We start from the raw sequence: 15763 nt of genomic DNA on the forward strand, positions 1-15763 counted from the left end.
AACTCTTCCAAAAAAACAGAAGAGTAAGAATCACTCCCCAACTAATTCTGTGAATCCAATATTAGTTTGATACTAAAACCAATGTTCTGGTTTCTCTTAAGAATAATAAAATCTTTTGCCTCTTACCAAAACCAGACATCTAAAGAAACTGCAGACCAATATCCCTTATAAATATTAATACAAAACCCTGAACAAAATATTACTAAACTGAATGCAGCAACATATAAAGAGGATTATACCCCATGACCAAGTAGGATTTATCACAGGAATGCAGTCAATTTAATATCCAAAAATGTATTAATACACTACATTAATAGAATTAAGGATAAAAACCAAATGATCACCTCAATAGAAACAAAAAAGGCATCTGAGAAAATTCAACACCTTTTCATGACAGAGAACACTCAAAAAACTAGAAATAGAAAGGAAGTTCCTTAATCCAATCAAGAGAATCCACAGTGAACATCATACTTAACGGCAAAAGATTAAATGTTTTCTCCATTAGATCAAGAACAATTCAAGAAGGTCCACTTTTACTACTTCTGTTCAACACAGTATTGGAGCTTCAACCCGTAGAAGTCAAGCAGGATAATTAAGTAAAACACATCTAAATTGGAAAAGAAGTAACATTAACTTATTTGCAGATGACATGATCCTGCATATAGTAAAGCCTAAGGAATTCACAGACACACACACACACACACACACACACACACACACACACACACACAATTAGAACAAAATGAGTTCACAAAGGTCAAACAATTCTCCTCACAAAAGCATCACAAAGAATAAACTACCAAGCACCACAGACCAAATGGACCTAATAGATATTTACAGAGCGTTTCATCCAACAGCCACAGAATATACATTCTTCTCCCCAGCACAGGAATCATTCTCAAGGACAGACCATACATCAGGCCACAAAACAGGTCTTTAAAAATTCAAAAAAATAAAATAAAATTATATCAATATCCACAATGGAATAAACCTAAAAATAATAAAAGAAATTTTGGGAACTATACAGTCATACAGAAATTAAACAATATGCTGCTGGCCAGGCGCAGTGGCTCACACCTGTAATCTCAACACTTTGGGAGGCCAAGGTGAGAGGATCACTTGAGCCCAGGAGTTTGAGACCAGTTTGAGCAACACAGAGAGACCCTAACTAGAGGGAAAAAAAAAAAAAAAAATTCAGGAATGGGCATGATGGCTCACGCCTGTAATCGCAGGCTGAGATGGGTTCATCACTTAAGGTCAGGAGTTCGAGACCAGCCTGGCCAACATGGTGAAACCCCCATCTCTACTAAAAATACAAAAATCAGCCAGGCATGGCGGCACGTGCCTGTAGTCCCAGTTACTCAGGAGGCTGAGGCTGGAGACTGCTTGAACCCAGAAGGCGGAGGTTGCAGTGAGCTGAGATGGCACCACTGCACTCCAGGCTGCATGACAACAAGACTCCGTCTCAAAAAAAAAAAAAAAAATTAGGCATGGTGGTGCATCTGTGATCCCCTTTACTCCAGAGGTTGAGGTGGGAGGACTAGTTGAGCCTAGGAGGTCAAGGCTGCAGTGAGCTGTGATAGTGTCACTATATTCCAGCCTGGGTGACAGAGTGAGACTGTGTCTCAAAAAATAAACAAACAAGCAAACAAAACCAATATGCTCCTAAATGACCAGTGGTTCAATGAAAAAATTAAGAAGGAAATTAAAAAATCTGTTGAAACAAGTAAAAACAGAAACACAACATATCAAAATCTATGGGAAACAGCAAAAGCAGTAGTAAGAGCAAAGTTTATAGCTCTAAGCACCTGCATCAAAAAAGTGAAGAACTTCAAATAATCTAACAATATACCTTCAAGAACTAGAAAAGCAAGAGCATACCAAACTCAAAATTAGAAGAGCAGAAATAAAAAATAAAGAGCAGAAATAAATGAAATTGAAACAAATACAAAAGATTAATGTAATAAAAGGTTGCTTTTCTGAAAAGATACAAACCTTTAACCAGACTAAGAAAAAAAGAGACATGATAAATAAAATCAGAGATGAAAAAGGAGACATTACAACCAACACCACAGTAACTCAAAAAATTATTAAAGGCTACTACGACAAACTATATACGCCAATAAATTAGAAAACTTAGAAGAAATGAATAAATTCCTGGACATGTACAACCTACCAAGATTGAACCATGAAGAAATCCAAAACCTGAACAAACCAATAACAAGCAATCAGATCAAAGCCATAATAAAAAGTCTCCCCATAAAGAAAAGCCCAGGACCTGATGGCTTCCCTGCTAAATTTTACCAAACATTTAAAGAAGAACTAATACCAAACCCTACTCAAACCATTCCAGTAAATAGAGGAGGAGGAAATAATTCCAAACACATTCCATGAGACTGGTATTACCCTGATACCCAAACCAGACAAAGACAGCTCAAAAAAATGAAAACTATAGTCCAATATCCCTGATGAATACTGATACAAAAATCCTTAACCAAATACTAGCAAACCAAATTCAACAACACATTAAAAAGATGATTCATCGTGATCAAGCGGAATTTAACCCAGGGATGCCAGGATGGTTCAACATATGTAAATAAATCAATGTGACACATCATATCAACAGAATGAAGGACAAAAAATATATCATCAGGCCAGGCATGGTGACTCACATCTGTAATCTCAAAACTTTGGGAGGCCAATTTGGGCAGACAACCTGAGGCCAGTAACTCGAGACCAGCCTGGACAACATAGTGAAACTCCATCTCTACTGAAAATACAAAAATTAGCCAGGTGTGGCGGCAGATGCCTGTAATCCCAGCTACTCAGAAGACTGAGGCAGGAAAATTTCTTGAACCTGGGAGGCAGAGGTTGCAGTGAGCCAAGATCACACCAGTGCACACCACCCTGGGTGTGGCCAAGGTAGCTTTTGAGACTCTGTCTCAAAAAATGAACAAAAAATGCCAAACAAACGACAACAAAAAAAACCCATATGATCATTTCAATTGATGCTGAAAAAGTATTTGATAAAACTCAACATTCTTCTCTACATGATAAAAATCCTCGAAAAAACTGCCTGTAATCCCACCACTTTGGGTGGACTCCTTGACCTTAGGTATTCAAGAGCAGCCTGGGCAACATGGTGAAGCCCTATTTCTACAAAAATTAGCCAGGCATGGGGGTACATGCCTGAGCTCCCAGCTACTCAGGAGGCTTAGGTGGGAGGATCACTTGAGCCTGGGAGGAGGAGGAGGAGGAAGCTGCAGTGGGCTGAGATTGCACCACTGCACTCCAGCCTGGCTAAAAGAGTGAGAACCTAACTCAAAACAAAACAACAACAAAAAGGTGATCATAGATCTAAATGCAGAAGCTTAGGCTGCAAAACTCTTAAAAGAAAACATAGGAGAAAATCCTTATAATCTAGTGTTAGGCATTGTTTCTTAGATTAAAAGCACAAACAACAAAAGAAAAAAAGATAAATTTGACTTCATCAAAATTTAAAACTTTAATGCTTCGAAGGACACCATTAAGAAAGTAAAAAAGAAAGCCTGCGGAATAGTATGAAATATTCCGGATCACATAGCTGATGTGCTGTATCAAGAATATGTAAAGAAGATGTATAAATCAATAATAAGACAAATAGCCCAATTTTTAAATGGGTAAAGATTTGAATAGACATTTATTCAAAGCAGCTACATGAATGGCCAAAAAGCACATAAAAATATGCTCAACACTGATCCAGCAATCCTACTGGTGGGTATATATCCAAAGAAAATAAAATCAGTACGTCAAAAATATACATGAATTCCTATGTTTACTGAGGCATTAATCACAAGAGCCAAGATATGGAATCAACCTAAGTGTCCCTTGATGGATGAACGGAAAAAGAAAATGTGTACATATACACCACAAAATACCACTCAGCCTTTAAAAAAGGAGGAAATCTTTAAGATAAGGAGAAACATCCTCCAGGTTCATCTATATTGTCACAAATGATCCATGCCACAAATGACAACAGAGATGAACCTGAAGAACATTATCTTAGGTGAAATCAAGCACAGAAAGATAAATACTACATGATCTCGTTTATATGTAGAATCTCAAAAAGGTGAATTCAAAAGAGGAAGAGAGAAGAATGGTGGTTGCCAGGGGTTGGGGGCGCCAGGGAGGTGGGGGTGGTATGGAAAGATATTTGTTAAAGGACACAAAATTTCAGTTAAGTAAGAGGAATAAGTTCAGGATATTTATTACGCAAAATGTTGACTATAGTTAATAACATATTATATTCTTGAAGACTGCTCAGAGAGTTAAGGGTCTGCATCATAAAAAAAAATGTATGAAAGGTAATACATGTGTTAGCTTGATTTAGCCAATCCACAATGTACACATACTTCTGGAGACAGAGTCTCACTCTGTCACCCAGGCTGGACTTCAGTGGTGCAGTCTCAGCTCACAGCAACCTCTGCCTCCCAGGATCAAGCAATTCTCATTACAGGCATGTACTACCACACCCAACTAATTTTTGGATTTTTAGTGGAGACAGAGTTTCACCATGTTGGCCAGGCTGGACTCAAACTCTAGATCTCAAGTGATCTGCCCACCTCAGCCTCCCAAAGTGTCGGGATTACAGGCAGGTATGAGCCGTTGTGCCCAAACCACAATGTACACATACTTCAAAACAACATATTGTGCGTGATAAATATATAAACTTTGTGTCAATTAAAAAATAATTTTAGGCTGGACACAGTGGCTAACACCTGTAATCCCAGCACTTTAGGAGGCCAAGGCAGGAGGACTGCTTGAAGCCAGGAGTTTGAGACCAGCCTAGGCTACAAAGCAAGATCCTGTCTCAACTTTTAAATAAGAAATAAGGTTAAAAAATAATAATTTTAATTTTTTAATTTTTAATTTTATTTTTTTGAGACAAGGTCTCCCTCTGCCACCCAGGCTGGAATGCAGTGGCACGATCATGGATCATTGAAGCCTCAACCTCCCAGGCTGAAGCAATCCTCCCACCTCAGCCTCCCAAGTAGCTAGGACTGCAGGTGTGCACCACCACACCCGGCTTTTTAAATTTTTTGTAGAGATGGGGTCTCACTATGTTACCTGACCCGGTCTTTAACTCTTGGGCTCAAGTGATCCTCTTGTCTTGGCCTTCCAAAGTGCTGGGATTAAAGGCATGAGCCACAGTACCTGGCTAATATTTAGAAAATAGAGAAGTATTTTCTAAAATGGAAAAAATAAAAGACACTCAACATCATATCATTAGAGAACTGCAAATTAAAACTTCCACCAGGATGGCTACAATAAAAAAGACGCAGTAAAAATATATGTTGGCAAGGACATGGAAAAATTGGAATCCTGATTACTGGTGAGAATGTAAAATAGTACAGAGCTTTGGAAAACAGTTTGGCAGTTCCTCAAAATGTTAAACATGGAGTTACCATGACAACTCAGCAATTCCACTCCCAAGTACATGCCCAATATAAACGAAAACAAATATTCACACAAAAACTTGTACATGAATGTTCATAGCAGCATTATTCATAATAGCCAAAAGGTGGAAACAATCCATAGATCTATCAACTGATGAACAAATAAACAAAGTGTGGTGTGTATCCATACAACAGAATATTGTTCAGCCATAAAAGGAATGAAGTACTGATTCATGCTACAACATGAATGAACTTTGATAACATTACACTAGGTTAAAAAAGCCAGTCACAAAAGACCACATAGTATATGAATCTATTTATATGAAAAGTGTAGAACAGGCAAATCCACAAAGACAGAAAGTATATTACTGGTTGCTAGGGCATCAGGGGAGGTGGAAATGGGGAGTGACTGCTAATGGGTATGGGATTTCTTTTTGGGGTGATGAAAAAGTCTAAATTAATTAGATGATGATTGCTCAGCTCTGTGAATATACTAAAAACTGATCTGTGTACTTTAAAAGAGTGAATTGTACGGTGCATACATTATATGTCAATAAAACTTTTATTTAGAAAATTACATAAAGTCACATCATCTTTTTTTAGTTATTCCCCAGTATTAGACTTCAAAAATTACATAGATACAAAGAAACAAAACACCAAATTTTAAAAAAATATATTAAACATCACCAAGAAAATGCTAGTTGGAAATCAGTCAAGGCCCTAGTAAAATGCCATACCTTGCCACATTGCTTGTAGGAAATTCCCTTTTGCTGGCAGTATTCATAGAGGAGGGCTGCACCTTGTACACATAATTTGGCTTTCAGAGATTCAGGTTTATAATAAATTCCACTATGTATGACACCACTGTTATGTCCAGTCTGGTGAACAGCTACAGGACAAGAGAAACAGGGTAAGAGTATGTACATGATTCATACAAAACATAAGAAGAGAACAAACATTATAGTTGAAGCTATTAGTAAAATTCTGCCTGAATTTGTTCAGATCACTGGTAACTTCTTCTAACAGCATCCCTGGTATCCAGGTCACATTGCTCCAGCCCACCTCTGATTTCAACTACAACTCTGGTGCACAAACTCACCTTCCATAATCAGCAAACCACTTAGGGGCCCATTGGGGCTCTTTGGACTCTGCCTTAGGGCCTCTGGTAACTTTTTTAGAGAAGGGCACAGGGTGCTCAACATCACTAGTGGCAATCCTCAACCAACAGGGACAGGAGCTGATGGATAAATGGGCACAATCCTGGGAAACATTACATTGCTCCTCAGGGGTTCCAGTGGAATCCAGCTCACAGCAGCAATCTTGATGATGTGTTCTCACAACTTTTCCTCCTTCCCTGTCTTACTTTCCTCAACCCCTCACTTCTGTTTCCTCAGATAACCTCTTAAATAACATATAGCTATGTCCTTGTCCCACATTCTGCTTTAACCTCTCAAATAACCTATAGCCACGTCCTTGTCCCACACTCTGCTTTCAGAACACAAACTAAGATACTAACATTGACATTCAACATGAAAGATTCAGAACAGACATAATGAACAGATGCCCAAGTAAGCTCTAAGAACAACACTGATTATATACATACCTAAATCTTTCTCCTTTTCCAGAACACCAATAGAAAGTGATGGATGTCGCAGGATGAGTGCTCTGGCAGAGGCAAGCCCCACAATTCCGCCACCAACAATGACTATATCAAATGAGCTTCAAGAGAAAGTCATCTTTAAAGTAATACATGTTTACAGTACACCTCATCAAACTTCACATGCATAATTTTCATCATCAATGGACAATTATTAATTTATAATCATTAAAATGTATTGGCCATGTGCTATTTGGTTTCACATGTATAAAGAAAAAAAAAAAAAAAAAACCTTAAAAGTTATATGAATCAAGTCTGGGCATGATGGCTCATGCCTGTAATCCCAGCACTTTGGGGGGCCAAGGCTGGTGGATCACTTGAGGTTAGGAGTTCAAGACCAGCCTGGCTAACATGGTAAAACCCCATCTCTACATAAAGTACAAAAATTAGCTGGATGTTGTGGTGGGTACCTGTAATCCCAAATTACTCAGGAGGCTGAAGCTGGGGAATCGCTTGAACCTGGGAGGCAGAGGTTGCAATGAGCCGAGGTCATGCCACTGCACTCCAGCCTGGGAGACAGAGCCAGATCCTGTCTCAAAAATAAAAAAGTCTGGGCATGGTGGCTCATGCCTGTAATCCTAGCACTTTGGGAGGCCAAAGCAGGCAGATCACCTGAGGTTTGGAGTTCAAGACCAGCCTGACCAACATGGAGAAATCCCGTCTCTACAAATACAAAATTAGCTGGGCATGTTGGTACATGCCTGGAATCCCAGCTACTCAGGGGGCTGAGGCAGGAGAATCGTTTGAACCGCAGAGGCGGAGGTTGCAGTGAGCCAAGATCACGCCATTGCACTCCAGCCTGGGCAACAAGAACGAAACTCCAACTCAAAAAAAAAAAAAAAAAAAGTTATATGCATCAAAAAACCTTAAAAGTTAGTTATATGCATCTCTGGGCAGTAGCAAAATCAGCTACAGCTTACTGGCAGTTAAGATAACTGGTTGCCCAATCTGTTCTATATCTCCATAACATGGCAGCCAGGCTAGTTACATAAGTGATTGCAGTCATGCATTGCTTAACCACAGGGATAGGTTCTAGGAAATGCATTGCTAGGTGATTCCATTGTGCAAACATCATAAAATGCACTTAAACAAACCTAGATGACATAGCTTACTGCACACCTAGGCTATATGGTATAGCCTATTGCTCGTTGACTACAAACCTGTACAGCAGATTACTATATTGAATACTGCAGGCAACTGTAACACAATGGTAAGTATCTGTGCATCTAAAAATGTCTAAATATAAAAAAGGTACAGATAAAAATATGGTAATCTTTGGGACCATCACTGTACATGCAGTCTGCAGTTGACCAAAATGTTATACAGCTCGTGACTATACTTTGTGTTAAGCATAATTATGCTTCTACTACCTATTCTTGTAAAATTCCAATGTAGTATTCTTGACAATGTGTTAACACGTTAAAGTTTTAACACTTTAGTGTGCAATAATTTTTACATGTTTTTCTTTGAGAAGGAAACAACTCTGAGAACATAAACCTTGGGGCAATAATTGGTCTAGAAATGGGCTTAGGAACCACACAATCTTTGCCTTGGCAAACCCTGCGTATACAACCATTTACAAAATGTAGAACAAGCATGTATAATTTATATAACTCTGCAATTAGAAGCTTAAAAGATTACCTTTAACACTGACCTGATGGTCAACAAATAAGAAAGAGCCTTTTAGGAACAGTAGACAGAGGGAAATTTCAGAGATTAGGCCCTTTGTTTGAAAAGTGATCTAAGTTTCAATTTCAAAATCCTTAGCAAAGCACATAATTTGATTAGAATTGTTACCACACCTATGGCTATATCTGGAAGCAGAAACAGATCCTAGACAACTAGGAACATATATAAGCTTGACAAATTAAATCCTGCATCTTAAATTAATTTGGGGGTCATAGTGGATAAAGTTCCCTCTGTCAGTGCATAAGCCTCATAACTTGAACAAGGAGAACCTCTAGGTGATGCTCAGCAGGTGGTTCTCCTGCAGCAGCTTTAGACTGGATAAAATGGTTGTCAAGGATGGTGAATAATGCACACATTTAAAAAGAGAGGATGTAAAAAGAGCAGCACAAGTAAAATGGGATTCTGGGTCCACAACATTAATACTAGTTATTGGCATATGCTTACAGTAGTCAACTAAAACATTACTAATACGATTAGAGTGTGTTTGGAAGTCCAAGCCTTTAAACAGGTTTTTAAAAACATAAGTTCAGTAGATAAAACGTAAAGCATTCACATTCCACTATAGTTACTTACACTGATTTACAGCCATTGACCCTTTACACAGCTTTCACAATAAACAGATCTTCTGTGGATTCCAAAATATCCTGGCTTTTAAAAATTCCACAATAACCATTTTAGTTAAGATAGGATTTTTATTTTCCAAAACCTCTATATCTTCCACTAAGGTAGGTGTTCAAAACATTTACAAATACTTAAGACATTTGTATGTGTATGACTTCATCATATTTTATATACAGTCATCCTTCAATAACCACAGGGGATTGGTTTTTGGACTCCCATGGATACCAAAATCCACTTATGTTCAAGTCTTTTATATGAAATGGCACAGTATTTGCATATAATCTACACATGTTGTCCAATATACTTTAAGTCATCTCTGGATTACTTACAGTACATAGTACCATGTAAATGCTATGTGAATAGTTGTTACACTGTATTTTAAATTTTATCATTTTTCTAAATATTTTTGATCCATAGTTGGTTCAATCTGCAGATGCAGAAATGAGAACCGACTGTAATTTTTTAAATTTATCAAGTTGATGTCTACATCAATCGTGGCAGTGCACATATACGACAGAGAGGTATCTTTCATACTGTTTTTTTTTTTCTTTTAAGTTCAACTATGATGTTATGCTTTGCCTTCAAGCCTCACTTTTCTGTAAAAGGTAGCAAAACCTTCACTTAGAGGGGTGGTCTTAACTTCCATAATAATGTTTCTCATCCTGCCTTTTGGGTTTTTTTTCTTTTTTCTTTTTTTTTAAAAAAGACAGAGTCTCCCTTCGTTGCCCAGGCTGGAATGCAGTGGCATGATCTCGGCTCACTGCAACCACCCCCTCCAGGGTTCAAGTGATACTCCTGCCTCAGCCTCCCCAGTAGCTGAGATTACAGGCGCACACCACCATGCCCGGCTAGTTTTTGTATTTTTAGTAGAGACGAGGTCTCACCATGTTGGCCAGGCTGGTCTCAAACTCCTGACCTCAGGTAACCCACCCGCCTCGGCCTCCCAAAATGCTATGATTACAGGCATGAGCCGCCCCTTGCTGCCTTTTGATAATTGCAACACAAAAGCTTTTGGGGAGGTAGACCTTCCACTTAGAATTATTACCTTGGTACAGATTCCCAGCCAACATACTGTTTTCGCAGATTATATTACAACCATCAATAAATTTCTCTTACTTTCAAACATAAAACTATCATAGTGAATGTGCTTTTTCCAACTACATGTGCCACCCTTCACTCCCCCTCCTCAAATCTTAAGGATCACTTTACAGCCCTTAGCAACCAGTTCACTAACTGTCTTTGGTATCCCACTCTACTCCCTCCATCCACCAACACTCAGCGCCAGCATCAACTTTCAGAACATCAACATTTAATCACTAGCCTCCTCTTAAAACTCTTTTAAATAGCTTCCCGTGGCTCTTAGAATAAAATTCAACGTGTGGTTAAAATAAAAACCTTGCTGTGATGTAGCCCTTCTCCCGTGTCATTCCACACGATCTGTCTTCCACTAAGCTCCAGTCACCACCTATGGCCCACCTTCTAGTCCTCAAAATAACCAAAACCTCTCTAAGCCTTACATCCTTCACACAAACTGTCTCTTCCACAGAGAGCAGAGAAAGACAGTGGTTTCGAATGTGACGTCCAAACTATACATCACAGGACACTGAATTCTGCGGGCTTTGATTAGCATACGAGCTGCTTCCGACAGGGGCAACTCTATGCGGGCTCTGCCAGGAGCTAAGGCTGTATTTAGATCTTCCAAGCAACCCCAAAGACGCCAGCTATATTTGATTGCTTATACTGTGTGCTAGGTCCTTTTATCCTCCAAACGAGCACCAACTGGAGAGACTAAGGTCCCAGTCACAACTGAGCCTTCAAGGAGGTTAAGTAACTAGACCAGAGTTCAACAGAAAGTGGACGGGTTTCAAACCAGAGCTACTCCTGACCTCTACTACTCCATACACCGCCTTTCCTCCCGCCCGTACATACAACGAATGAACCCGCAGGGTGGCAGCTCCTGCGATGCGAGGTTGGAGCTCCACAGGACCCCAGCCTGCTCTCACCCCGGGACAGGGAAGTAGGAAGAGGGACACAGGTCCAGCACGATTCGCCTCTGCGAGAGGCAGCAGCGCCAGCGGCGGGGAGGACGAGCAGCCACTCACCTGGTGCTGGCGCTGCGGCCACCCCCACACAGCGGTCGGGGCCTCCCCGACGCCGGCCCGCAAGCCCAGGGGAAGCTCCCGAATAAAGCCCCGCGGGCCCGTCCGCGGGCACCAACCAAGTAACGCAGCGCTGGCACCATCGCCTGCGCCCGCTGCCCTTCCTCAGCCCTCAGAAGCCACGACTTGACCCTCCACGGCCGGCGACCCGCGCATTCTAGGCCCGCCCCTCACGCGGGGTCCAATGAAGCGCGCGCCTCCGTCCCACGTGGAGAGACTGCGGTGGCCAATGGGCGCGCGCGGCGGAGGGCGAAGGGCAGGCCAGGGAGCGGCAGACGCGGGGACTCTGGCTCGCTCCCTCCCTCCCTCCAATGCTGTGAGTAGAGGAGCTAGGCCCCGAGCGGGGCGGGACGAGGGTGCTGGTTGTGTTCTGCCGTCGCCCTTCGCCAACGCTGGGCTGACTGAAAACCTGGCCGTTCAGGTCGCGCGTCTTGACTTCCACCGCCGTGCGATATGGAGGCCGCGGGAGAATGTGGGCGGGATTACGGTGAAAATTCTCGTTAGGGCGGGCCCAGCGGCTTCTTTCTCCCGCTCGGCCCCGCCCTCGCCCCGCTTCCTCCCGCTCGGCTCCGCCCCCGCACGAGGCCTGTGGGAGGTGAAGGGGTTGGGCACCCACCGTCTCCATTCTCGGCCCCCGCCGAGTGGAGCGTCCGCTAAGAGGGCGTTCCATGTCCGGCCCTGGTCCTCGCTCCTCATGAAGGCTTTTTGTCACAGAAGACTGACAGCCCTCAGTCTTCTGAACTTCTTTTATGGGGCTCTGAACAGAACAGAAATAGAATGATACAAATTTATTACCAGAAGGTCTTCACGTGCCTGTTAGAATCTTGGTTCCAGTCTTTGGTCAGGTGGCTCCAGCAAATCACTTCACCTCTTTGCCTCAGACGCTCCTCTGTGAACTAGGAATGATAGCAAGGTCTTCCTAATCTTAGGGCTGTTGAGCGGATTACGGGAGATAAGGTTATCAGGTGTTTAGCACAGTGAAGCATTTGCAACCTGATGGCATTTATAATGGTCCAAGGATTTTACCACCAGAACAGGGGTACATAGTTTGCTTTATTTGTTAAAACAGTGTAGAATGTTGCCTGCTTCTTCGATCACAGATGAAAAAAAGAGATGGTTATTCAACTTTGTGAGATAATTGTGGATTCCCATGCACTTTGGGAGGCCGAGGCGGGTGGATCACCTGAGGTCGGGAGTTTGAGACCAGCCTGACCAACACGGAGAAACTCCGTCTCTACTAAAAATACAAAATTAGCCAGGCGTGGTGGCACATGCCTGTAATCCCAGCTACTCAGGAGGCTAGGGCAGGAGAATGGCTTGAATCCAGGAAGCGGAGGTTGCAGTGCCTGGGCAACAAGAGTGAGACTCCGTCTCAAAAAAAAAAAAAAAAAAAAAAAAAAAAAAAAAAGGAATAGAGATTCTGTGTACCCTTCACCCAGTCTCCCCAGTGGTAGTATCTTGCAAAACTAGTACAATATCACAACCAGGTAATTGACATTGATACAATCCATCGGTCTCAGATTCCCCGTTTTGTATTTCTGTTATTTTTCTGTGTGTATTTAGTTCTATATGATTATCAGGTGTGTAGATTCTTGTATCCACCACCACAGTCAAGGTACAGCACAGGTCCATCACCACAAGGGTCCCTCCAGTTGCCCTTTTGTAACCACAACTTCCCTTTGCAGCCCCACCCAATCTTTTCTCCGTTTCTAAAATTTTGTTATACCAAGAATGTTACATAAATGTAGTTATTGTAATTATACAGCACGTAACTTTTTGGGATTGACTCTTTGCATTCAGCATAATCCCTTGAGATACATCCAAATTGTTACATGTATCAGTAGTCCCTTCCTTTTTATTACTGAGTGACATTCCATAATGTAGGTGAACTACCGTATTGATATGGTTTGGCTGTCCCCACCCAAATCTCATCTTGAATTGTAACTTCCACAGTTCCCACATGTCGAGGGAACCAGGTGGGAGGTGATTGAATTATAGGAGCAGGTCCTTCCTGTGCTGTTCTCCGCATAGTGAATGAGTCTCACAAGATCTGATGGTTTTAAAAATGGGAGTTTCCCTGCACAAGTTCTTTCTTTGCTTGCTGCCATCCATGTAAGATGTGACTTGATTCTCCTTGCCTTCTGCCATGATTGTGAGGCCTCCCCAGCCCTGTGGAACTGTAAGTCCATTAAACCTCTTTTTCTTCTCACTTTCGGGTATGTCCTTATCAGCAGCGTTAAAATGGACTAATACAAGTATATTCAACTGTTCACTCATTGAAGGACATTTGAGTTGGTTCTAGTTTTTAACTATTATCAACACAGCAGCTATGAACATGAGTGTACACTCTTTTGTGTTAACTTGTGTTTGTTTCTCTAGGATAAGTGCCCAGGAGTGCAATTGCTGAGTCATATGGTAAGTGCATGTTTAATTTTTTTTTTTTGAGGGTTATGCTCTGTTGCCCAGGCTAGAGTCCAGTGGTGCAATCTTGGCTCACTGTGGTCTCTGCCTCCTGGTCTCAAGCGATTCTCCTACCTCAGCCTCCTGAGTATCTGGGACTATAGGCACAGGCCACCATGCCCTGCTAACTTTCGTATTTTTAGTAGAGATGGGGTTTCATCATGTTGGCCAGGCTGGTCTTGAACTCCTGACCTCAAGTCATCCGCCCACCTTGGCCTCCCAAAGTGCTGGGATTACAGGCATGAGCCCAGCCTAATTTTGTAAGAAATTGCCAAACTTTTCCAAAGTGGCTATACCACTTTAAGTTCTCACTAGCAATGTTTGAGTGCAGTTTCTCCTCATTGTCATCAGCATTTGATGTCAGTTTTTTTTTTCTTTTAACCATTCTGGTAGGTATGTAGTAGAGATGACTGGTTTTTAGTTTTCACAGGATAGAGTTGATTTCTTACTAAGTTGCATGCAGAATGTGTGCAGGGGGCTATGATTAGACTTTCGTGGCCCAACTGGGCCCATAGTTGTACTTTCTTTACTACTATTTGATTTTAAGCATGTGTTTCTTAGTTTAGCAAGGGTGAAAGAACTCAACACATATACTCTTTTTACAAAATCTCTGCTTACATCCCCCTCTAAGATTTGACTGTATAGTAGTTTGTTTTGATTAAGTAATTTCAAACTAAGAGCTTGTCCTGCATTCATACACCCTATGATATCTGTGGCTAGAGACATTTGTGTTCCTGATACCACCCACCTTGGTTGGAAATTAGTGATCACCTTCTTCCATCTGGGTGAGTATCTGTGAGAAATTAATTCAAAGAGTGCCATGTGATGCTGGCCTAAAAATCAGTCTGGGGACCTTTGCTTCCAAATCCTAATTAATTGCTCTGTTAGTTTGTTTCACTAGATACTACACCTCAGGAGTCAGAACTAAAATCAACAATAGGTGACTTACAGTGGGATGGGATTGTAATTTGGGGAAAATGTACCCCATTCTGATGGCATCCCACCCCTCTTCACACATACAGCCCTCAACGACTAGTTCACTAATTGTCTTTTTTTTTTTTTTTGAGACGCAGTCTTGCTCTGTCTCCAGGCTGGAGTGCAGTGGCTCAATCTCGACTCACTGCAACCTCCACCTCCTAAATTCAAGTGATTCCCCTGCCTCAGCCTCTGGAGTAGCTGGGACTATAGGCACATGCCACCATGCCCGGCTAATTTTTTTATTTTAGTAGTGACAGGTTTTCACCATGTTGGCCAGGATGGTTTCAATCTCCTGACGTGATCTGCCTGCCGTGCAGCCTCCCAAAGTGCTGGGATTACAGGCATGCACCACCATGCCCAGCCCACTAATTGTCTTTTTAACCACCAAGTTAACCATCACTTTGAATAGCCCACTAAGTAATTGCATTTAATATGCAACATCAGAACTTCCACTTAAAAAAAAAAAAAAAAACAACTTTTTTTTTTTAATGCAAACAGAGAAACTCTCCATCAAATCTACTGAGAAAACTTTGTATATATCCGATTTTGAGTAACACATTAGATGACGGATTTCTCTAAGTTGTAAAACTGCAGCTTTTTAAGACACTGTTACATATGGCTGTAAGCCATGTTTTGATGATAAGAAGGTTTTTTTGATTTTGTTTTCATAATTTGACTTCCTGGATTATTTATGGCAGCAGTAAATTTTTTTTGTATGGTCCCAGTAGCTCGTTTTTATTATGCACTATTTCATTTTTTTTTTT

The 15763-nt window shown here is 41.3% G+C and overlaps 2 protein-coding genes across 4 annotated transcripts in view; one reads left to right on the forward strand and one right to left on the reverse strand.

The window, feature by feature from the left end:
• L2HGDH (L-2-hydroxyglutarate dehydrogenase) overlaps window positions 1-11884 on the reverse strand; it is a 66284-nt gene extending 54400 nt beyond the window's left edge. For both annotated transcript variants that reach the window (XM_037730784.1, XM_037730785.1), the window contains exons 1-3: window positions 11505-11884; window positions 7039-7154; window positions 6173-6324 (exon numbers count right to left, since the gene is read on the reverse strand). In XM_037730784.1, coding sequence (XP_037586712.1) covers window positions 6173-6324; window positions 7039-7154; window positions 11505-11644 — 408 coding nt within the window. In that variant the 5' untranslated portion in view covers window positions 11645-11884. The remainder of the gene's footprint in view (window positions 1-6172; window positions 6325-7038; window positions 7155-11504) is intronic.
• DMAC2L (distal membrane arm assembly complex 2 like) overlaps window positions 11779-15763 on the forward strand; it is a 13686-nt gene continuing 9701 nt past the window's right edge. The window contains exons 1-2 of one of the 2 annotated variants that reach the window (XM_017506738.2): window positions 11779-11877; window positions 13941-13976. The gene's annotated coding sequence lies outside the window, so the exon portion shown is untranslated. The other variant, XM_017506739.2, reaches the window with a different exon arrangement.

Source organism: Cebus imitator, unplaced genomic scaffold (genome assembly GCF_001604975.1).
Source record: "Cebus imitator isolate Cc_AM_T3 unplaced genomic scaffold, Cebus_imitator-1.0 Scaffold358, whole genome shotgun sequence".
NCBI classification, from domain to species: Eukaryota; Metazoa; Chordata; class Mammalia; order Primates; family Cebidae; genus Cebus; species Cebus imitator.